This window comes from Motacilla alba, chromosome 3 (genome assembly GCF_015832195.1).
Source record: "Motacilla alba alba isolate MOTALB_02 chromosome 3, Motacilla_alba_V1.0_pri, whole genome shotgun sequence".
Lineage (NCBI taxonomy): Eukaryota > Metazoa > Chordata > Aves > Passeriformes > Motacillidae > Motacilla > Motacilla alba.
In genome coordinates this window covers 77,334,355-77,356,488 of record NC_052018.1, presented here as the reverse complement: position 1 = coordinate 77,356,488, position 22,134 = coordinate 77,334,355, and the positions used below count along the sequence as shown (strand labels likewise).

At 49.2% G+C, this 22,134-nt stretch overlaps 1 protein-coding gene across 5 annotated transcripts in view; it reads left to right on the top strand.

Moving 5' to 3' along the window:
* The window catches only part of TJAP1 (tight junction associated protein 1), a 40,247-nt gene extending 18,626 nt beyond the window's left edge, over positions 1-21,621 (top strand). For 4 of the 5 annotated variants that reach the window (XM_038133451.1, XM_038133453.1, XM_038133452.1 and 1 more), the window contains 10 exons: positions 4,255-4,349; positions 6,459-6,512; positions 8,607-8,765; positions 11,826-11,854; positions 12,522-12,683; positions 13,295-13,361; positions 13,829-13,858; positions 15,095-15,202; positions 15,875-15,958; positions 17,663-21,621. In XM_038133451.1, the coding sequence (XP_037989379.1) occupies positions 8,640-8,765; positions 11,826-11,854; positions 12,522-12,683; positions 13,295-13,361; positions 13,829-13,858; positions 15,095-15,202; positions 15,875-15,958; positions 17,663-18,979 (1,923 nt within the window). In that variant the 5' untranslated portion in view covers positions 4,255-4,349; positions 6,459-6,512; positions 8,607-8,639 and the 3' untranslated portion in view covers positions 18,980-21,621. The remainder of the gene's footprint in view (positions 1-4,254; positions 4,350-6,458; positions 6,513-8,606; positions 8,766-11,825; positions 11,855-12,521; positions 12,684-13,294; positions 13,362-13,828; positions 13,859-15,094; positions 15,203-15,874; positions 15,959-17,662) is intronic. The other variant, XM_038133456.1, reaches the window with a different exon arrangement.
* Positions 21,622-22,134: the final 513 nt, after the last annotated feature.

Sequence of the window (22,134 nt, the reverse complement as noted above, 5' to 3'; positions counted from 1 at the left end):
TTAGAGAAAGTTTAAGGCCATGACTCCCAAATTTCCCTCATGTGAAGTATCAGCTTTATCCAGATACATGTTGTTAGAGTATCAAGATTTGCTTTTTCTAGCTGGGTCCAGACACTTCCATAAACTTTTGAGAGTTCTCCTACTCTCCATGAGTTTTTATCTAATGTTCTGGTATATATTTAAATTTCTGAGCAATATACTCCAGAAGTCTTCTCATGGGAGATCTTAAAAGAACAGGTAAGAAGACAGAGTGAGGAAGAACATGAAACCCAGGGTGCTATGATGAAGAGACTCTGAAAGTTTGTAGCCTAAACTACCTTGTGAGAGTTGCAAGGATCACTGAACAAACTAAACACGCTTCTGGTGTGTCAGCAGTTCTGAATGAGAAGCTGTCATTAGCCCTTGATGTAGCTGTCTGTGCTAAAGATAGCTTGGTAAATGACCTTTCGCTGAGCTGGTTCTTGTGCAATTTCAGGTATAGCCATTAATGGTGGTTCTGTGCTTTATATGTATTAAAAAGCTGGTGCTCATTTCCTGGTCAAAATCTCCCCTGGGTATTTTTATTCTCCATTAACATTCCTTCTGGGGATTGAGTTCTGGTCCTTTGCTTCCTGTTCTGTTCCTGTTCAAATGTTAATCAGCTGTTGCATTCTATTCCAGTTACATGTTAGTGATGCTAGCATTTCTTGGTCAATGTTGACCCGTCCTGGCTTCTATAGAAGAATTAGGGAAGCAAAGCTACTCTTAACACAGCAGAGAGTAGATAATAAAATGCACGTTCAAGGGTGTGGAGTGCAACTGAATTATAGGGACTGAGATCTTTGTAATGTGGAAGGAGAGAGCAGGACTGTAAGAAAAGTGTGATTCTGATAATTTTTAAGAGAATTCAGCATGGTGCAGTGGATGTGACTGATACATGATACGTCCTGTGGTATTTCCATTCAACAAGAACTATGTATGACTGGAGTCCAGGGATTTCATTTTCTTTGGAAATGTCTTAGGTGTTAAGTAGGGCTTGTTACATGGACTGTTGTTCAACAGCTAGCCTGATCCCTTTTTCTTGATAGCTCTTGGAATTGTTCCCATGCAGAGAACAGAGGTTTCTGCCTAACAGTCAAGGTTAATTGGTATGGAAAAGCAGGAATGAGCAATAATCCTCCTGAAATTCTATTTTAATCCAAGAGTCACTATAATGCTATTACTCAGCTCTGAATCCTGAGCATTAACATACAGGCAGAACTGAGATGTGAGTCTGCACTTGGAGCTGTCATACTTTTATTTTAAAATGAGCTTCAACATAGACAGCAGTAGAATGGATCTGAACATTCTTTTGAGATGCCTTCTCTGAATGAAAAGATCTCTCTCATTAAATGTTAAAGGGCCCTTTAATAACCTTGCAGTCCTTTTCTATTGTGCTTGGCACCAGCAGTCTACAGGTGCTGTTTTTAATTTCACACAGCTTGTTTTCCTGTCCTGGACAGACATCCCTTGGTGCAGTTATTGCATTGTCCATCTCCCTGGTTAGTTGTTTTGGTCAGGCTTTCTGCAGCAGCTTCTCAGGTAGTCTGGCTTGAGACTTCTGAAATCTAAGGTTTCCTCTATCCATGAGCACAGGAAGGCAACTAGACAAAACTCTCTTGTTTTTGCTTTTCATGAAGCTAGTCAGGAAATATTGATACCTCCTAAAGCAGGATGTGCCAATATCCTGTATTGGATATGCATGCAGAATATAGGTTGGCCCACAGAGAGCGATATTCCAGGTTAACTGTGGTGATTGGATATATGTCACAGGACGTTTGGTTTTGTTACTTGTGGGTATTGTACCTGCAAGTTTTTGTAGTCTGCTGACTCTGATAGCCACAAAAAATATTTCTGTAGTGTTGCATTAGAAACAAATGTGACTGTGATTGTGCTATGGAATATATTTTTTCATTAGTACAAGTTTATCTTTCTGAATAAAAAGCAGCGCTAAAGAAATGCTGCTGTTAAGAGGAAAAGCTGGAAAGGTGATACAGTACCTGAAATAAGAAACTGTATCTGCATCATAATCATTGTATTTCTCTTGAGGAGGGGACACTGCTGACCCTCAGCACTGGTAAGGTCAGAAAAGGCAACATAAGAGAAGGTGTGATGAAGAAAAGCCTGCAAGTTGTCTGCCTCTTTGCAGGGAATGTTCAGCTGCTGCAACTACAATTAGGAAGAAGTTGTATGCATCTTAGAACCAATGTGTTGGCTACATCAGGCCTCAAGGGACTTGCCAAGTATGAGGAATACACTAGGTGCCTACAAATGTTGCCTTTTTTATTTCTCTTGTTCTTTCCCTTTTTGTCCAAAACATTCCTATTTGAACCTTCCTTTCCCTGCTAGGGACCTCCTTCTTGTTACTGGAAATAAAGCAATGCTCATGGGTGGTGGTGTGGTTTTGTATGCATGCCAAGTGGCTGTTTATTCTGTACAGGGCCCACAGAACTGTCTTAACCAATTCTGTGTGAGATGACATCTGTTTGTGGTGTGTGGTAAAGGTTTTGCCTTTCTCAGATCACATAGAGAACAGAGCTACCCTGCAAGTGGATTTTGCACTGAGGGATGTTCTCTGGTAAAGTCAGCTAGAGTCAAGCTTGTGTGCTGCCTGTGCAGCTGCACTCTTGTCACTGTGTTGTGGTTAACCCCAGCTGGCAACCAAGTACTATGCAGGCACTTGGTCACTCTCCCCTCTGCTCCCAGGGGGACGGGGAAAAGAGCTGAAAAAAAGTAAAACTTGTGGGTTGGGATTAGAGCTGTTTAATAATTTAAATAAAGTAAAATATAATAACAGTCATAATGGAGAGAGGGAGAGAGGAATAAAACCCAAGAAAAACGAGGGATGCAAAATGCAATTGGTCACCACCTGCTGACCAATGCCCAGCCTCTTCCCAGCAGTTGGCCCTTCCCAGCAGCTCTCCATAGTTTATGTACTGAGCATGATGCCATTAAGTATGGAATATTCCTTTGCTTGGTTTGAGTCAGCTGTCCTGACTGTGCTCCCTCTGAGCTTTGGTCAGCTGTCCTGACTATCCTTCCTCCCAGCTTCTCATGCACCTTGTCACTGGCACAAGAAACTGAAAATTCCTTGAATTACAGTAAGCACTGCATGGTAACAGCTAAATCATCAGTGTGTTAACATCATTCTCATCCCAAATCCAAACCACATCACTGTACCAGCTACCAGAAAGAAAATTAACTCTGTCCCAGCAGTAACCAGGACATGGTGCCCCTGTGAAGAGTTTGTGTGGTTTTTGTTAGTGTGAGCCTCGTGGCCCTTAGTAAGCCAATCCAGTGAAGCTGTTACTGTCAGTTACCTTAGAAATCCTACTGGAACAACAGTGGGTAATAGCTAGAAGACAATAGAATTGGGCCTACTGCAGGTGATAGACTGGCAGAAAGAGGACTGTAAATGTTAAGGAGCATTACTGATGAGAGGTGGAAAGATGGATAAAAAGAACTAGGAGTTTAAGTTTCCTCTTGTATTATAGTGCTAATTAAAATAGCTGAAGAGCTGCCTCCTGCTGTAGCTCCGGGCTAAAATTGAGCTTCTGCAGGGTAGTCTTAATGTGGACTTGACAGCAAGCTTCTTCAGAGACAGACTTGTGAATAGTGTGATGAGCAGAATTAGTGCCTTCTTCTATTTCTGGATATTACCTATATCCATTTCTGCTTTGGAGCACAAGGTCCATCTGTTCTGCAGAGAGTATCTGCTCCTCTCTGAACAGAGGCGTGGTGAATCGAACCACCTCGGGATTCTCACTCTGTGGTAGCAGGAGATGCTCAGGTACTGTAGATGAGGAGGCCTTTGCCGTGCTGTTCACTGCAGGCATGTCTGCAAAACGAAATTAGGTTGGTGTGGCAGAGTGGTTGGAGCAGAATGACAGCAACTGGATTCTTGATGGTGTGCAGCAATGCAGGTGGGGAAGCAGGGACCCCTGGAGCTATGCAGGAAAAACAGCTGCTTTTCTGAGGTCAGTTAGTGGTCTGCACAGGCATCCTGCTCAGTGGAGAGATGGCTAAAAGACCTGTGCTTTCTGGGATACAGTGAAGACATGGAGCTTTTACAGTGAAGGCATTTTACCTGGCATTAGATAGTAGTCTGATGGTGCAGCAGTTTGCTGTTGACTTCTGCCCTGTCACCTGGCTATGGGTTGTTCTGAGCATGCCTGGTTGTTTCCATGTTTTGTGCTGATAGGTGACTGACACCAAGTTTCCTTTCTCATGTTTCAGGAGCTGTTAGCCAGATGCTGCTGAATACTGACAGGAGAAAGCTGATTCAGAGACAAACGACCAGAAATGTTTGGACACGTCGTCACTTCAGATCTGTAAGTCCTTGTTTGAGGGAAAGTTGCCTGGCAGCCCTATGAGTTTTTAACTATCTATGGAAATTCTTAGATCATGAGAGTAGATTTCAAATCCTTGTATCTTTTCCAAGTAAGTGGGGATGAGATGGCAGGTAACATAGTTGCTGCCTCTAGGGTAGGAAGCAGGAGAGTTCTGTTTGAGCCTGAGGAGCAGTGTGGTGAGAGACTGGGAGACCTTTGGCATGTTCATTCTGAGCACAGCTGCAATGGAAACATATGTGGACGTTGGGTGCAGCTGTTCCTGGAAACATCTGTCTGTCTGCCATGTGGCTGGTGGTTATGCCATGATGCTGAACCAGCTTCTGCTGGGAGTTGATGGAAAACAGATTCAAAACTATGCTGGTCTGATCCTTCCTGGAGGTGCATGTTCTTCCTCTCTCTCTCTCTCTCTCTCCAGTCATACTTTACAGTTCGCCCCACAGAGCAGTTCCACTGTTGTGAAGCTGTTTTTCGGTGTGCTAGTTGAGACCCGACTCCAGCATTGTAGCAAGGAAAGTAGCCAGACAGCTTGTTGGGGCAGGGCCAGCACTGGGACACCTCTTCAGTTTGTTTTGGCAGAACTTGATTTTGCATGGTCCTGGTTGCCTGCTTGTTCCTTTCACCTTCAGTCTGACTCTCCTTGTGTGTGTATAGCTGCTCCACACCCTGCCTCCTGTCCCACCTCCCAGGGCTTCAAGCCACTGGCATGGAAAAATAGCACAGCAGCAACAGTGCTTCAGGGAAAGGAAGGCTTTCCTGAAGGCTTTACTCTCATGCTAGTGGCAGAGTAGATGGCTACAAAGCTACTCTCTTACAGATGACTAACCCACATCAACCCAATTCTCTTCTTGTAGTGATGGCTACCTGTTGTGGTTTGATTTCCACTGGCAATTAAGCATCACACAGCTGTTGGCTCACTTCTTACCCCTCAGTGGAATGGGGAGAGATTTTGGAAAGAAGTAAAATTTTGTTGGTTGAGATACTGACAGTTAAATGGGACAGAAAAGGAAGGGATCATAATAAAATAAGTAGAATATACAAAACAAGGGATGCACAGTGCAATTGCTCACCACCTGCTGACCAATGCCCAGCCAATTCCTGAGCGGTGGCCCATGGCCACCTTTCCCCCTAGTTTGTATACTGACCATGACACCATATGCTATGGGACATCCCTTTGGACAGTGGGGGTCAGCTGTCCCGGCCATGTCACCTCTCAGCTTCTTGTGCCCCTCAGCCTTCTCACTGATAGGGTGAGAAGCTGAAGAATCTTTGCCTTAATGTAAACACTGCTTAGCAACATCTAAAACATCAGTGTGTTATCAACATTATTCTCATCCGAAATCCAAAGTACGGCACTTACTAGCTACTAGGAATAAAATTAACTCTATCCCAGACAAAACCAGTTAACTACCTCCGGCTTTGACCAGAGAGGAAGGTCGTTCCTGAACCTGTTTTGTGTCCATGGTTGGCTGGATATTTTACAGAACCTGTTAACCACAAGGTAGAGTGTGATATGCTGTTTGATGGCAATCAAGGAGTAGCTTGCCTTCCTCTCCCTTGTGGAGGTGTGGGTTATCACAGCTCTATGCACAAATGTTTTGGCTCAAACAAAAGCCTGATAGTTGCCAGCTCATTTGTGGGTGAAAAACACTGACTTAAAAGGATGAGTGAGATAATTGTTAGCATCACCAAACTTCTGTATTGAAGGCTTCACAGTTAGCATCTCTCTGCAGTGACAGGGATGATTAGCTGGGAGGGTCCCATTCTAAAGGAGGTTCCTTTCTGGAACCAATGTTGCTTTGAAGCCATTGCTCCATGAATATTGAGTTTATGTGATTCCAGTTGCCTGAGTGCCTTGAACATTTCCTTGCCATGTGTCTTTCTGGCTCTTGCTGGGCTATGTGGCCAGGTATTTGTAAGTTCATTTTCTTTACTTTCAGAAGATCTGATGTGGGTTGAGGCAGGTACCTGGAATGAGGTGGCCGTCCCAGTTGTCCTTGACTATAAATATTCCCTATGCCTTACATGTTTATGGGATGAGATTTCAAGCTGGCTGTTTTGGTGGATGCTAAGCTATTTGTTTCTCTCCAGGTCATCTGAGTGAGTGTCCTGGCTTCATGAGGCTTTGAATTTGAGCCCAGGCTGGTAAGTGCTCATGTCCGTATGAACTAGAGAAATTATTGTGATTTCAGCTAGGCATATCTTCATGCACATCTCCTGTCCTTAGCCTGGCAGAAATTGAGAGGAGAGTCACCTAGACCGCCTGTTTGATAGCAGGCCGTTTACAAACCTTCTTCTGGCTTTTCTTTTTGAAAAAGAGAAATGTCTTCCCAGCAAATCAGACCTATCTGTTTTGCTTAGGGATACAGTGAAATGCATTCAGTATTATGGATGTAATTTTTCTAAAATATTAGAGATCTCTGCATCTATTTGAGTCTTTTTAGGACAAGGGACTTTGAGGGAATGACTGCAGCAAGGGGAAGTTCCCAGCATTCTGATGGGGGAGATTTACAGGTTAGTCCTAGGAAGTTGTTTGTGTTTGTGGAAAGGTGTGAGAAACTTTTGTGAGCTTGTGTTTATAGCTGAGTGAAGGATGGTTTGCAAATGTACCTGTGAATTGTAAAGCCTGTTAAGGCTTGGGACTGCTCTGTGCTTGGTGCAGACACCTCCTACTTGCCTTCCTCTCAGAGGACTCAGTCTGGGTGTCAAAAGAGGCAGCTAGATAAGGATTGGAGAGAATTCTTGAGGTTACGAACTGGAGAGAATTCTCAAGGCTCTGTTTAGACTCTTACCATGTAAAACTCCACTGTCCAACACACAAAGCAAGTGAAGTCTGCTGGGTCACGGGCCCTGTGGTAGCCATTGACTGCAGGTATGTAAAAAGGACTTGTGTGGCCCTGCTTGTAGAAGTGGGGAGAGAGCATGAGCTGAGTGGACGCAGGTCGTGCACTTTGAAGGGCTGCATGAAGGGCTGCAGGTCAGGTGCTGAGGATTGCAGAGATGCTAGTCTTGCTGAGTGTAAGGGTCTTGCAAGGGGAATGAGAATTGGGCACTTAATCCAAATATAGGACAACTATCAATGATGCATATGTTGTCTCTGAGGAAGGTCTGGTATTGGGCTCTGCAGCACCTGCTTGATAGCTCTGAGATTTCTTTTCTTGTATACAACAGGGTGGTTGACATTTTGGCTACTTGTGGGGAAGTCTTCCTTGCCCTCAACAGCATACCTAGAAGATGGAAATGAAGGTGTTTCTTCTGTATATACAAGACAGCTGCTTTTCTTCTACCCTATTTTTTTCTCTTGTACTGTTCCTGCAGCAGGAAGAATCCTAGCAGAGCTAGGGTGAAGGAACTAATCTTTCCACTAGTGGTACAGCTGCATGGCTACATATTGTGCACTTATTCCCTCTAGGGGTGGTGAGGCACTGGAACAGGTTGCCTGGAGAGGTTGTGAGCTCCTCATCCCTGGAGGTTCAAGGCCAGACTGGATGGGGCTCTGAGCATCCTGATCTAGTAGGAGGTGTCCCTGGCCATGGCAGGGGGGGTGGAATGAGATGATCTTTAAGGTCCCTTCCAGCCCAAACCATTCTGTGATTCTGTGTTGCAAAATCTGGGCTTAAGTACCAAGGGGTCAAAGCTGTTACTCCCTAATTTGATGCCACCTGTGACTTGGGGGTTGTCTGTCTTTTCTGCCAGAGTAATCAGTTTTCCTTCTAACAAATCTCCTGTGGTCTGCTGCACTCGTCCCAGTGTAAGCCAAAAAATTCTGGGCTCTTTAATGGCTAAAGTCTCCTCCCACATAGTCCCTGCTGACAGTGACAGGACATGATCAATAACTCCTGCTCCAGCTGTCACTGCTGCCTGTAAGGCTTGCAGTTTCCATATTGAAAAAGGCCTTTCCTAAAGAGCCTAATCAATGTGCTGCTGAGAGGCCTGTTCTCATTTGCTATATATAATCTGGACACACAACTACGTGAGTGAGCGTGTGTAGAGGGGGGAGAGGATGTGCCAGCCCTCTGCTCTCACTAGCTGGGAGAAGGACACGGCTGCCTCTTACTTTGCTCCCTCTCCTGCAGCTGCTGCTCAAGGCTTGTGGCTACATCCTTTACCTGCTCTATTAGCACTCTGCATGGGGACCTGCTCCGGGACTCCAGGGGAGCCAAATTCCTGCTGGGTCACTTCTAGGGTTGGATGGAGCAGCGGTGACTCTCTCTTCTGTGCACTTTCTGCTGTTGGTAGGTAACTCGCTTTCGGAGCCACGCAGGTGGGAGGATGTCGAGCACAGCCCCGTCAAAGAAGCCTTACCGCAAGGCGCCCCCGCAGCATCGTGAAATCCGACATGAGGTGCCCATCATTCGTGACGACCAGGATGGAGTGATCTTGGCTGAGCAGAGTCAGGTAACAACTTGCCGGGTGACAAAGGGCTTAACACCATTGCACCAGCAAATAGGGTTTAGTTACACCGAGGCAGGCCAGCTCGAGCAGGCAGAGGGGTTTGAGGTTTGCAACCTGAACTTCTCCTCATCGTGGTCCCTGGAGTCCAGCAGTGAGAAGGAAGTGGCAGGGTGCAGAGCAGAGTTGGACGTCAAGAGCCAGACTGTCTCTCCAGCACTTCAGCGTGGTGGGAAGATGGGGCAGCGAAGTGGGAAGCGGTGCCCGAACCGCAGTCGTGGGCACCGCAGCAAATTTGTGAGCCGTAGCATGGAGACAGTTCTGGTGTCTGGAGATGAAAGACACCATCCCACTTGCTCTTTCAAGAGCAGAAGCCTGGAACGCTCTCTTATATTTAAAGAGCCTCCTGAAGTCCTGACACCAAGGAAGTTTCGTGTCTCCTCTACGCACCTGCCTCTCAAAGGGATCCTGAAGCAGACCAACATGACTGGCTCATGCCCTGAGAGCTTATGCAAGTCCCGCTCAGTAGAGACACTTTGCCATGGTCGTGGCTCACGCAAATACAGTGATCCTCAGCTCTGCCTCAGCCCTAGGGAGAAGCGCTCCCTGGAGCAAAGCAGCAGCAGGGCTGCTGACTCTGTCAAGCGCAGGGAGAAGATCACAGAGGAAAAACTGCAGTTCTCCAAATTCCTGGATGAGATTACCCAGCGGGTGCTGAGTCCCAGCCGCTTGCGCTCACTGGGAGAGACCAGGGCAGCAGAACAAGACCAGAACTCTCCCCTTTTCCCCAGAAGCTCCGTGCCAGAAGGCCAAGGGGAAGGTCGCCTAAAAGGGGTCAAAACCAAGCATGCAACTGAAAGATCCCCCTGCCCAAGCAGAAGAAAAGCAGAAAAGAAAAGTGAGGGGCTGGGAATGGCTTCGGGCCACAGAAAGTATGCTGAGGAAGCTGAGAGAGTTTCCAGACTAAGAAAGAAACCTGTCCTTGGGAGGAAGGACAGTAAGGGAAAACTCCTTTCCTTGGAGAGAAGGGTAGTAGATCTGTGTCAGTATGAGCTGCAGCAGCTGGCAGACCTGGGGCTGGCAGGGACATCCTCTGGGCAGCAGCATTCACTGTCTTCATGGAAAAGCAGTGCAGAGGGCAGAAGGGATGAAAGCAGTCCCTGTTCACAGCTATTACAGCCACACCATCAGTGTGCTAAGCTTGGGCAGAAGCGTACAGTGGAGCCGAACTACCCAGAGAAAGGATCCTGCTCCACTCCAACATGCTGGAGTCGGGAGGAGGGGCCTACCCCATCTAGATCCTCCCCTTCCTTCAACCTGGCACTAAACAAGGTAGGTGCCAGGGTCACCGACTTGCAGGCAGGGCTCTCACAAAGGCCAACCCCCTACCTGGATCTCATCTAGTCTGTAATGCCAAGGCAGAGACTGAGAGCAAGGCCCCCAGACCTCATATTGTGGGTGCTTAATCATCAGAAGTTGCTCACTTGTGGGTGCCACTCATGGGTGTGCTAGAGGTTGGGTGTATCTTCCTGGGAGTAACCAGCTTCCCTTTGGCCCCAGGAGTTAAGGGAGGTAGAAAGTGGTGCTGTTCTCCCCACTACAAACTTCCCAGGTGTTTGCTGGTTGGAGGCCCTTCAGGCTGCTGAGTAGCAGGCGTGTGCAGAAGGCAGGCAGCTTCATTGTCAGGAGATGCTGGGATGTTTCTAGTGCTTTGTGTGTGCCCTGTGTCTGGCTGCCTCAGGGTACTTGATCTTTGTATGATGGCTGTTTCAGGTCCTTTAAGCTTTCTCCTCTTTTCTCTAGCCTGCTTTGAGGCAATGCCATTACCTTGCATTAATAAGAATCACATTATCCCCTTTGCCTGGTCACTCTCATCTGCTGTTTGTGTATTTGTGGGGGCAGGGGAGGCAGCTGTGAGATAATTCTGTGTGAATTAACTGATTGCCATGTAGAGTCAGGAGGTAAGAAAAGAATGGATTGATGCTTTGCCCTTAGGAACAGGAGGGTGTATGCAGGTGTTAAAGACCATTCTTTTAAAGTATGAATTAATGAAGAAAGGAGCCCCATGATGTCTGAAGGCCAGAACTGGGATGGTGTACTTCATGGGATTGTTAGCAGCCTTGTCCTTGGCTGTCTGACATGGTCTCTCAGCCCAGAGCTGACTGTGACACGTAATAAACTATCTGAAGGGTGGCTGCACTTGGGTTTGTGAAGTGCTCTTGGTATCAAGCACCAAAAATAATCCATGGGCAGTTTAAACTTTGTGAGAATAGTCAGAGTCTTGGCTTTCACAAAAAAAAAAAAGTTGTTTCTAGTGCTAATTAAATATGTCCCAGCCCTCCTGGCAGGCAGCAGCCATCTCATGGGTTAGCACAGAGAGTTCAGAATAGCTGAGCTGTGTGCTCTTGTCACTGCTCTCTGTCTCCTTGTTCTGCAGGGCCCTGCTCCAGCTATCTCTGGGGATCTTGCCCATAAAATTTTCTTTTACAGACTTTCCTGACCTTTAGCATTTCTTCTGCTGTCCTAGAATACTTATAGTGGCTGGTTTCAGGTCTGCAGGAAGAAACCTTCTTTTGCAGCATAATCTGGGTCATATAATTGGTAGCCACATTTTTCAGCTTCCAAATGATTCTTGCTCATGATTTTTGTGGGGCTTCAGGGGCCCCACAAGTGATTTCAGTGGTGACTAGTGATTCCTGTGTATACTGGCCTGTGAGATTCCTGCTGCCTGCCAGCTGTAGATGTGGAAGAAGCTGAAAGACCTGCTAAGGTGGTGATGTTACTAAAGAGATGCTGAGATTGCACCATGGTAGGGTAAAGTTACCTAACTTGTGTGGTGGTTTCTAGTCTTCTACCCTGAACCAGAGCACACAGTGTGTTTTAGTATCAGACAGCTGAGCAGCGTGTACAAATCCTTGTAGTTCTAAGCTTGCCTAGTATTACCTGTCAGAGCAGAGGAGGAAGAGTCACAGCTAGGATCTAGCAACCAAGACTGCCTTTTAGGACAGTGTGAGAGACCAACTCCTCTTCTAAGAGAATCTCACAGCTGTTTTCTTCCCTGTGCAGGAACCCTTGACGGATGCAGAAAGGATGAAGTAAGTGCCCTGCTCCCCCTTTATGCCTGTCATACTGCAACTGTGTGGGTGCTGATTCCTCACATCCTGCTTGTGCCACCTGTGCAGTGAAGCTGACTGGCCCTGCAGGCTCCTCTCAGATCTTCAATCTTCTTGGGGCCGTGTGGGCAGAGCTTTGGTCTGTGCCTTGCCAACCTGTGCCTTGCATGTCTCTCCCACTGGAGAAGGAGGGAATATGGACACCCAGTGCAGGTGCAGGCAGAGGAGTTGGTGGGTGTGAAAGAAAGTAGATGAAGTCTTTAACAGAGATGGAGAGAGGATTTTGCGCTTCTATTCATCCAACCTGGACTGAGATAAATTATTGATTGGTTTGCATTCATCAGTGAGGGATACTGGAGCTGTGCAGCTTATCTGTCTTTATGCAAGCACTGTAACCTGAGAGGGAGCTGGGAGCCATGGCTGGCCAGCTGGCATGTACTTCTTTGCCCCTGCTCCAAGAGCGTTTGTCTGTCTGTCCTGACAGAGATATACCTCTTGCTTCATGCGCTAGAGTCTCCTGAGTGTTCCGTTCTGACTTCCTGGGGCCCCTGTGAGGGCACTTGGGCCCTGGTGCAGGGCAGCGGGGTGGGGGTGCTGGTGTGGAATACTCATTGTGCACTCAGTGCCTTGCTCCTGGTTCCTGCCCCAGGCTACTGCAGCATGAGAATGAGGAGCTTCGTCGACGGCTGACATACGTGACTAACAAAATGGAGGCAATGGAGAGGGAACTGGAGTCAGGTCAGGACTACCTGGAGATGGAACTGGGCCAGAACCGTGAGGAGCTGGAGAAGTTCAAGGATAAATTCCGTAGGTACGGCAAATAAAATGAGGGGTAGAGTTAGAAAGATCCCTCACACCAAAGACTCCCTCAGCTGGCGTGAGCAGGTTGTGCCCTGTTATGCAAATCAAAGGTGTGCTGCATCCTTGAAAAGGTGCACCTCCAGACTCTAGGGGAGATAAAGGCTCTGCAGCCATTATTTCTTCCCAGGTACAGTGTAAGAATGCTGCCAGCTTGAAAGGCTGATGACAGGGAATTCTTCATCTGTAGGATGTAAGCATGCGTGCCAAAAAAGCCACTGGTGGCTGCAAGAAAATACATCATTGCTTTACCTGAAAAGTACAGTTAAAAATCAGTGCCAGTCACTGGTCATGAGCTTAGATGTGACATAGCTCAGAGGAGTCCTCCAAAGTCATCTACATCCCTTTCTGCAGGATCCTTTCACCCCGCCAGCCTCATCTTGCCTCCAGTAACTTGGGGTCTGAAAGCCATCATGTTTCAGAGGTGAGGCATAGTTAATATGCCTGGTTGTCTTAGTAGCAGTCTTTCTGAGTTCTGGACTTGGTGGCTTTCTTGGCACCTATGAAGCCAACTTGAGTAGGTGCCTCAGATCCATTCCCAAGCGTACCAACTTGTTTCTATAGGTTGCAGAACAGCTACACTGCTTCCCAGAGAACCAACCAAGACCTGGAGGAGAAGCTGCATGCCCTGGTGAGTGCCCTATTAAGTCATTAGAGACATGACGTGGAAGAGACCAGTGTGTGTTAGGAGCAGATGGGGGAAGGGGCCCTGTCTTTACCCAGCAGATGTGGCAGTGGGTGAGGGATGAGATTCTGGCCGTGATCATCTACTCCCCATTCTGGCTGGTGTCATGAGTGGTTTTCTTGATTTACTGAGCCTGTACTTGGTCATGCATGAGAGCTTTGGTTCCTCACAACATAATTGCATGGTATTCCGTCATGTTGCTTCAGTCCCTCTCAAAGTGCCAGGGATGTGTCAGCTAGTCTTGGGGTGGTCATCCTGGGAGGATGGGGGCAGTCAGCAGAGCCAGTGTGCGTGTATGTCTGTTGTGTGCATTCATAACACTCATGGCTGTTTCTTTTCTCTCCCTCCCCCTCTCTTTCTCTTTCTCCTCCCCACGCTGCCGCTGGCACACTCTGGGCGCACTCACCTCTCAGGCCTCTCTCAGCCAAAGCTGGATTTTTGCAGTTGCGTCTTTTTGTTTGTGTGTTTTTCCTTTTTCCTCTTAACGTGTCTCAGCCTGTTGGTCTCATTGTCAATCCCACATACACCATCTCAGATGGAGGGGCCCCAGCCCTCGTCCAGCCAAGGGCTCACCTGGTATCCAGCAGCTGCCCGCAGATGCAGCAGGTCCTAGCTTGCAGGGCTCCATCTTGAGAGTGTTTGACTCTGAGCCAGCTGGAGCATGACATGTTGGGAAGTGGTGCCCATAAGCTGCAGCACTGCATAAGGTGTGGATGGCTGTGAGCCTTGTTTGCTCCCTTTACTTCCCCTTTTGAGCTGTGAGCAGGCAAGTCAAATAGCTGAGGTGCTGATTGCCTCTGTGTAGCCCAGGATGAGATTTCTTTGATTCTAGAACTTGAATTTCTTGGGTTAATACTCACTACCAGTTATTTGTTGTGCTGGTGCCTGAAGAGACTGCATACTGGTGAAGTAATGGCTCCGCTATCCGCTTGCCTGTTGCTCTGCTGTACCTGTGATGCGCAGCTGGCCCTGCTGGTCGTAGCCTCACAACACCCTTGGGCAGTTTGGAAGAATTTCTTGAGACAGCGACAGCTTGGTTGTTCTGAGCTGTTGTGCCTCTTTGCTGTTATATCTGAGTCTCTGTCAGCCCTGTTCCTGAGCTGTTAGGGAGTCTGAAGAGGCAAGGTTCCCTGCTTTATGGAGGACATTAGCTGAACTTCAAATGAAGCGACAGGTCCTCTTACTTACTAGAGCAAGGCTTAAACTCTTGCGAGATGGTGCCTTTCCCCTTTTGTCCATTCAGTATTGACTGTTGGATCTTTTCAGGCAGTATTCTTGTTTTGGGTTCCCCAGGAAGGGAGGACTGGGTATCACAATCTCAGAGGTCTTTGCTTTCAGTGGCAGGTTGGGATTGATTGCTCAAAACCACTAGCTTTTTGTGAGGCACCATGGGAACCAGGGGCAGAGAGGAAACATGTTGGTGCTGCAGGAAGAGATACTGTGTTAAGGAGGTTCAGACTCAACCTGTTGTCTCTGTAGCTAGCAGAGCAGCTGGTCCCATTTGGCTTTTGGAATCACTTTCCTTTGAAGAGGGTTGTCTCCTTTGTCTGTCTGTCTGTCTGTCTGGAAGTTTTTTGTATCCCAGCTGAACATGTCATTGTGCTATGCTTGGGCTGAGGTGGGTGGTAAAGCCAGGTTCTGTGCTAGGGAGTTTTAAATCTGGTATTCTTGCATCCCAGATTAAAAAGGCAGAAATGGACCGCAAAACGCTGGACTGGGAGATTGTAGAGCTCACTAATAAATTGCTTGATGCCAAAACCACCATCAATAAGCTGGAGGAACTCAATGTAAGTGTCACTCTGCAAATGGCTGTGAAAGTGTGTGAGGTGTGGGCTTTTCCTTTTGTTCTAAGTCATTAGTGTAAAGGAGCACATGAATGACTCCAGTGTATATGGAACTGCAGGAGCTGCACAGGATAGCAGAGACAGACTAACAGAAGAGAGTGAGGGGTTGAACAGGGAAGAACGGATCTTCAAGTTGGATGTATTTGCTCTTTTAAGCTTAGGATTTGACTTGAGTCTGGGCTGTACCTAAGGAGGGGTCATTCACTCCAGAGCTGGGAGAGAGCTGATGCCTTTTCTACACCATTAATATAGAAGTTCCTGGGTCCAGTGCTTGTCTCTATTAACTGCTCTCAACTCTTTCCAGTCTGTCTGCATCATCAGATATAGCTGAGCAGTGGGATTTTTGGGGATGGTTAAATCCCCAAAGGGAGTGGGGCTTGATACACTGACAGAGGATATGCCAGGAACAAAGACTGGAGTTGAAAGGGACACCATGGCTGAGTTGTAAGAAAATACATAAAAGTATGGGGAAGAGGGAATGGCAGTGCCCTCATGAACGATTCATCAGATGCCTCTTCTGGCTTCTGTTCAAACAGTATCTGGTCAGTTGGTGCCCTTTTGGGTAAGAGTTTGGGCGAGTCTGACAGTGTTGCACATCTGTGCCCTTTCTTGCAGGAACGCTATCGACAGGACTGTAACCTTGCAGTACAGCTGCTCAAGTGTAACAAGTCTCACTTCAGGAACCACAAGTTTGCTGATGTGAGTAGTAATCCTGCTGAGGTGGGGAAGAAGGGCTTATGGTCTTTGACTGCATTTTGCTTTCTCCAGCTTTCTCCACAGGGCTGCTGGCCTCTCATCCTTCAGTCTTAGAGGTGGGGGCAGGTTCCTGTTCCCACTCCCACTGAGAAGGCAGCAAAGAGCTTCTGCCAGCTCCTCTTTCATGAGAGCTTCATTTCACAGCTCAGCCAGGAGCTGTTATAAAAAGCACAATAACCTTGAACTTTGATAGTCTGCTGAGTGCATGCTGGTAGCTGGCAGGAGGACAGACCTCTCTCTTGCTCTGCTCCATCCTTTTTCCTTCCTCTCCTGGCCACATGGAAGGGCCATCCTGCCTCATAAGAAGCAGCAGTAGTCTGACCCGATGACACCTATTACTCTAAGGAGAAATGTGTGAAGCAGCATTCAGGGTTTTCTAGGCCTTCGGAGCAGGAGAAGCTGATGCCAACTCACTGTCCCTTGTGGGGAGGAATGAGGGTGCGGGCAGCCCAGCTCATCCTGCTCTCATCTTCTCTCACATTAGTAGCATCAATTCTTTGGTTGAAAGGATCATCCAGGCTCTTAGCCCAGCTCTCTCTTTGCTGTACCTCGAGTCTGTCCCTTCTTGAATTCCTCTCAGCAAAACTACATACTTGTCTTTTTTAACTTAGCAGGTGACCACTATGTCATCCTCCCCCATTGTGTCTCAAATTAGCACTCTTGAGGTCAGTGTATCAGTTACTGCTGGGGTAACCTTGACCTCTCTCCCAGCTGTCCCCCCTCTCTGGAGCTTTGAATTCTGCCCCCCAAAGCACTGTGTTCCACATGGCTGCCACTGGAGGGGGTTTGGTGCTGAGCAGCTGTGCACACAGCCTGCCTCACAGCCAGCTGTTGTTATGCAGTGTACCCTGCATGCCCAGATGTGGGTGCAGTTTCCTTCTGGTTGTGGTGGGACAGACCTTGCTGTGCCACTGAGTGGCTTAGGGACCTCCGTGCCCCGTGCTCCACTTGCCTGTGGTGACCCAGGTGAGGGCAGCTTGGCAGGGTAGTGGGGAGAGCAGTAAGTATCCATTTGGAGGATGAGGGGTAGTGCTTACCCCCTGGTGAGTCCCCAGTCCAACAACTTTGGTAATAAGCCCTGTGTTTGTCTCTCTGAAATGGAGAGAGTGAGGAAGTGGGGTGATGTGTTGGAGTTGGTAGGAACACAGGAAGGCATCGATCCTGGTCTCCGGGCAGGCTGCCAAGGCAGCATGGCTGCAATTATGCATTCAGGGAGCACTGTGGATCTCAGCAGTGGGGGCTGTACAGTCACTTCAGTGCAACCACCAGCTGATTTTCCACAGATCAATAGACCTCTTCCTAGCATGTGCTGGCTGGGCCTTATCTCTGTGCTCACAGGCATGTGAGACTGAGCCCATGTGCTGTCTTTACCTGTTTGCTTTGCCACTTGGGGCCTGTGAACCATGGCCTAGAAGCATGACTGCTGTGACAGCTAGAGAGCCTTGTTGGGGCAGGTTTGCTTTGAAAAAACTCATGGGGCAGGTTTGCTTTGAAAAAAGATACCCTTCTGAAGGCAAGGTAGGTGAATGTTAGGGTCAAGATAATGACTACAAAATACACGTGTGGGTTGGTTGGAAAAGGCAGGTTGTATGAAATTAAATTACTTGCATGGCAGTCCCCTTTTAATGTCCTTTTCCTTCTCCCTAGCTTCCCTATGAGCTGCAGGACATGGTGAATAAGCATTTGCACAGCGCGCAGGAGTCTGCAGGCCCTGGCCAAGAGGCAGCCCACACCTTGGCTCCATCTGATGTTGTGCCCACCTCAGTCATTGCCAGAGTCTTGGAGAAACCAGAATCTCTAGTTCTGAATTCAGCTAAGTCTAGCAGTGGCAGCTGTCCCATGGCTGAGGATGTCTTTGTGCATGTGGACATGAGCGGAGCCCTCCCTGATGCCTGCAACAGTGCAGGGCAGATGGGGAAGGAGGGAGGAGATGCGGGGAAACAGCAGAATGGCGGCTGCAAGCCGCAGAGTAGTGTGGAAAGTGTGCCTGAAGAGGTGCCTGCCTTTGAGAAGCTAAGCCCATACCCTACTCCCTCACCTCCCCATCCTATGTACCCAGGGCGCAAAGTGATTGAGTTCTCTGAGGACAAGGTAAGGATCCCAAAGAACAGCCCCCTGCCCAACTGTACGTATGCTACGCGCCAGGCCATCTCCCTCAGCCTGGTACAGAGCGAAGATGAGAGCTGCGACAGGCACCGGACACTCCCCAGCAGCCCTGCTTCAGAAGGGCACCGTTCAGCCTCCAGCTGTTCCTGTCAGCAGTCCCCCAAAGCAGCCAGGGCTCACGGCTCTTCCCAGAGCAGCCCATTCAGCAGCCCTCCCCAAATCCCGAGCGCCTTTGCCAGCTCTGCCAGCTCTGAGGAGGACCTGCTGGCTAACTGGCAGCGTATGTTTGTGGACAAGGCACCCCCCACCTCGGAGCGAGTGCTGATGAACCGCACGGCTTTCAGCCGTGATACAGCCCCCGAGCTCCAGAAGAGGTTCAGCCGCTCCATGCAGGAGCTGGGTAGGGCAGCCTCAGCTTACTCGGATGGTGAGGAGTCTGCACAGAGCTGCAGCTGGACCGTGAGCCGGGACTCAAGCGTGGACACAGACAGCACCGAGTCCAGAGCCCGCAGGAGCCATTTCTCCTCAGACTATGGTACAGATTTTTCCCAGGATGAAGCCCAGAAGCTGTTGCTTGAAAGCGGTGGAGGCACTGCTGAGCCTGAAAGCCCCTCACCAGAGAAGCACAAGGACTATGTAGACCTTGGCTTGCCTGAGAGCCCAGCTGAGGAGAGAGAAATGCTGCTCCAGGGAAACAAGGAGAGCAGCCAAGGCGGTGTCCAAGAGGAAAGTGGAGAAGGCAGGGTCAAGCCTCCTTTCAGTCGGCCGCACCGCAGCCCCAAGAGGATGGGGGTGCACCACTTACATCGCAAAGACAGTCTGACGCAAGCCCAGGAGCAGGGCAACCTTCTCAGCTGAGGCAGAGCAAGAAGCAGCCACGCTTAGTGGAGCTGTGGGATGCCCCCATCAGTCCACCTGAGGGAGAAGCCTCCCTTAGTACCCTCCTCCCAGGGGAAATCTGCTCTGAGGTTTTATATTTATTCTCTTCTTTTGCTACCTGGAAGAGCTGGGATCTCCCTTCCCTGGCACCTCAGACCCTCAGTACAAGCACACACAGTGTGCAGAAGCACACCCACTGCCCCTACACACTCGCAGCTCTCTTCACAGCCTCACACTGGTGCCTGTACCAGAGCTAGTTCTTGGTACCCTTGTCCTGGTGCCTGTGCCTCTTTTTGCTCTCATCCCCCTTCCCACTCAGGTACCCGAGGCCCTGGGTGCTCTTGTGTTGTTTCCCCTCAGCTGCTCTGCTCTCTTTTAACTTGTGCCAACAGGGCAGAGTGCCTGTGTGGTGGTGTCTGATTCCCTGGGAGCCCCAGCGGCTGTGAGTGGGGCACAAGGACTCTCCCAGCAGATGGCTGTGTGCCGTGGGGATGAGCTGGGATTGCTGCTGTCTCATTTTCCTCCTGGGTTTTGTTTTCCCCAGCCACCCACTGGGTGGGTCTTCAGAATCTGCCTCTGCAGGTCGCTGTCATATGTCTCCAGGGCTGGGCTCAGCACCTGGTCCCCACTGAAGCAATGCACAGGGGCTGGTGCTGTGGTGTGGGGCATGGGTGCTGCTTGCTGAGGTGGTTTGGGAGGCAGTGCCTGCTGGGCTCTGGGGTTTGTATTTGTGTGTCTCCTCCCTCACACCTCTTTCCCCGTTCTCTGTGCTGTTGTTTTGTTTGAACGGTGCTGGTGCTTTGCTCTTGGGTGGGCTTCTTTCTTCTTTCCAAGCCTTTGGTTTTGGGGTGTATTGTTTTTTCTTTCCCCCACCCCGCGTAAACAGACACAGCTGTTGGCAGCCGGTCTGATGCCTGCACTGAGGGTGTGTTGAGGAGTCTCAGCTATCAGATCTGCACTTCCCTCTGATCCTGGCCTCCAGCCTGCAGAAACCCCTCCAGATTTAAGAACAAGGTTTTGCCCCAGGCAAGCAAGGCATGAAGGATGCTGCCGGGCTTTTCTGGGAAGGGCTTGGTGCAGGGCCAGCAGGGATGCGAGGGCAGCATGCTGAGGAGCTACTCCCTGCAGATGCACTACCTCATGGCTCGGCAGCAGCCCTTCACCAGGGTCTCCTTGCACGCCCCCTTCTCTGGGGGGCTCCAGGCTCTGATGCCTGTCTGGAGCCTCCCTTTCTGGGTAGGGCTTTCTGTGTGTTTTTCCTAGCGTAGTGTGATGTTGTGTGACTTTTCTTCTCAGTCTTGTGTGCTCAGTGTCTTGCTGGGGGGGAGGGAAGGGGAGAGGTCTGTAGATGTAGGTATTTTTTTGAGGGCTTACAAAGCCCAGGCCTCCTGTTTTAATTTTGTCCTGTGCCCTTGTCTGTCTGGTGTTTCTTGGCTTCCATGGGAGTGCAGGGCAGAGAACAGCCCAGTTCCCTTCACCATACCCCCTTCAAACCCTGCCCTCAGCCTCCTGTCTGGTTTTTGAGTTGGGTTTGTGTTGTCCTCCCACCCTACACCATGCGGGCTCTTCATTGGGCTGGAGGAGAGCATCCTTCTCTCCAGGAGGGAGCATCTGTTCATACGCTTACATCAAGATTTGCAGCCAAGAGCTGTCTGGGGGGCCTGCTCCCCTCCCCAAACCCCTGTCTCTGTAAAGGGCTTGCAGCTTGTAGCTGGGGCCAGCCAGGGCTTCAGCTTGAGCCCGGAGGCTCCAGGGCCAGTGAAGGGGAGCTGCAGGCCTCTCTGGCAAGCTGTGTACGTTGTTTTATGTACCCTGGGCAGAGCTGCTGCCTACACACCTTGTTTCCCACCTGGAACAGTTGTAGAGTTGGATGCCACCCTCTGGTGGGGAGGTGGGACTCAGTATTTCACTGCAGTGTTTCGCTGTGCAGACAGGCTGAGAGTGGGAGCCTTCTCTGAGCCTGCAGAGTGTTTATCTCCCCTGTCCCAGTTGTGGAGGGGTGGGGGTGTTTTCCTTGTGTTTGCTGCCATCAGCCACTCCACTGCTGCATTTCTTTTGTTCTTCTGCAGCACTGCTGAGGGTTTGCATCTGCAGCAGCTGCCAGATCCTGCCTCAGATGTCACCTGGGGTTGGCTGCTCACTGAGTGAGCTGCTCTGGCTGAGGCTGCTGGTGGCCTGCAGTGGGGGAGGCATTGCCCCCCAGGGCTCAGCCCCATCTCCCCTGAATCCTGGCATGCTGGTCAGTGGACAAAACTCTTTTGCTGAGGCAGCTGGTGCTGATGATCCTGAACAGAGCTGGCTTTGCTCTGCCAGCAAAACAGTCAAGTGGAGAGGTGACAAAGGTCCCACCACCTCACCAGACACTTGTGCTTTGCAGCATTAGGATGCTGGCAGAGGTTGAGGGGGACTGGTGGCCTCAAGCAGCAGCAGAGCCCTCTCCCTGTGGGCATTGTGTCCTCTGCACTTCTGCCCACCTCCAGCAGTATTGGCTCTGGGGCCTTGAGCCCATCCGAGTTCCAGTGTCCCAACTCCAGACTGTTAATCTGTAACTAATGTGTTTTTTTCTGAGATTTTCAAACTGATGTATATTTTAAGACCAGAAATAAACTATTTTAAAAGTAGCTGGCAATGGCTATATTGTACTTGATACTGAATAAGACCTGGACTGGAATGATCCTGACCATGTGAAGGTGTAGAGCTAGCTACTCATGGTACAGTGTTCCAAGTTTCAAGTTTGTTGAACTGCGTGTGCCACCCATTGTCTCGTCCAGGGAGAGCGATCCTGTGACCTGTAAGCTGGTGCTGTAAGCACACTTCACTGTTACTTGTAAGATTCTGCCTACCCCATTTCACATATTTTGCTGGCTGTACTGGCTGATCTGCCTTGACTGACCTCCACATTCTCATCTAGTGTAGGATAAGGTGTAGCTAATCCTTTTAATAACTGTTGGTTTTTTTGGAGTCATCTGAGAGTATCACTTTACTTCAGAAACCACGTACCATACCCCCTTGCTGGGGTTCCTAAGAGGTTTATAATTCGAGATTCAGTATTTTGTGTGAGCAGGGAGGATTGGGGGTGACTGGACATACCCCAGTCGGGAAGCTCTCCAAACATGAGGCAGAGAGTTCCTGCC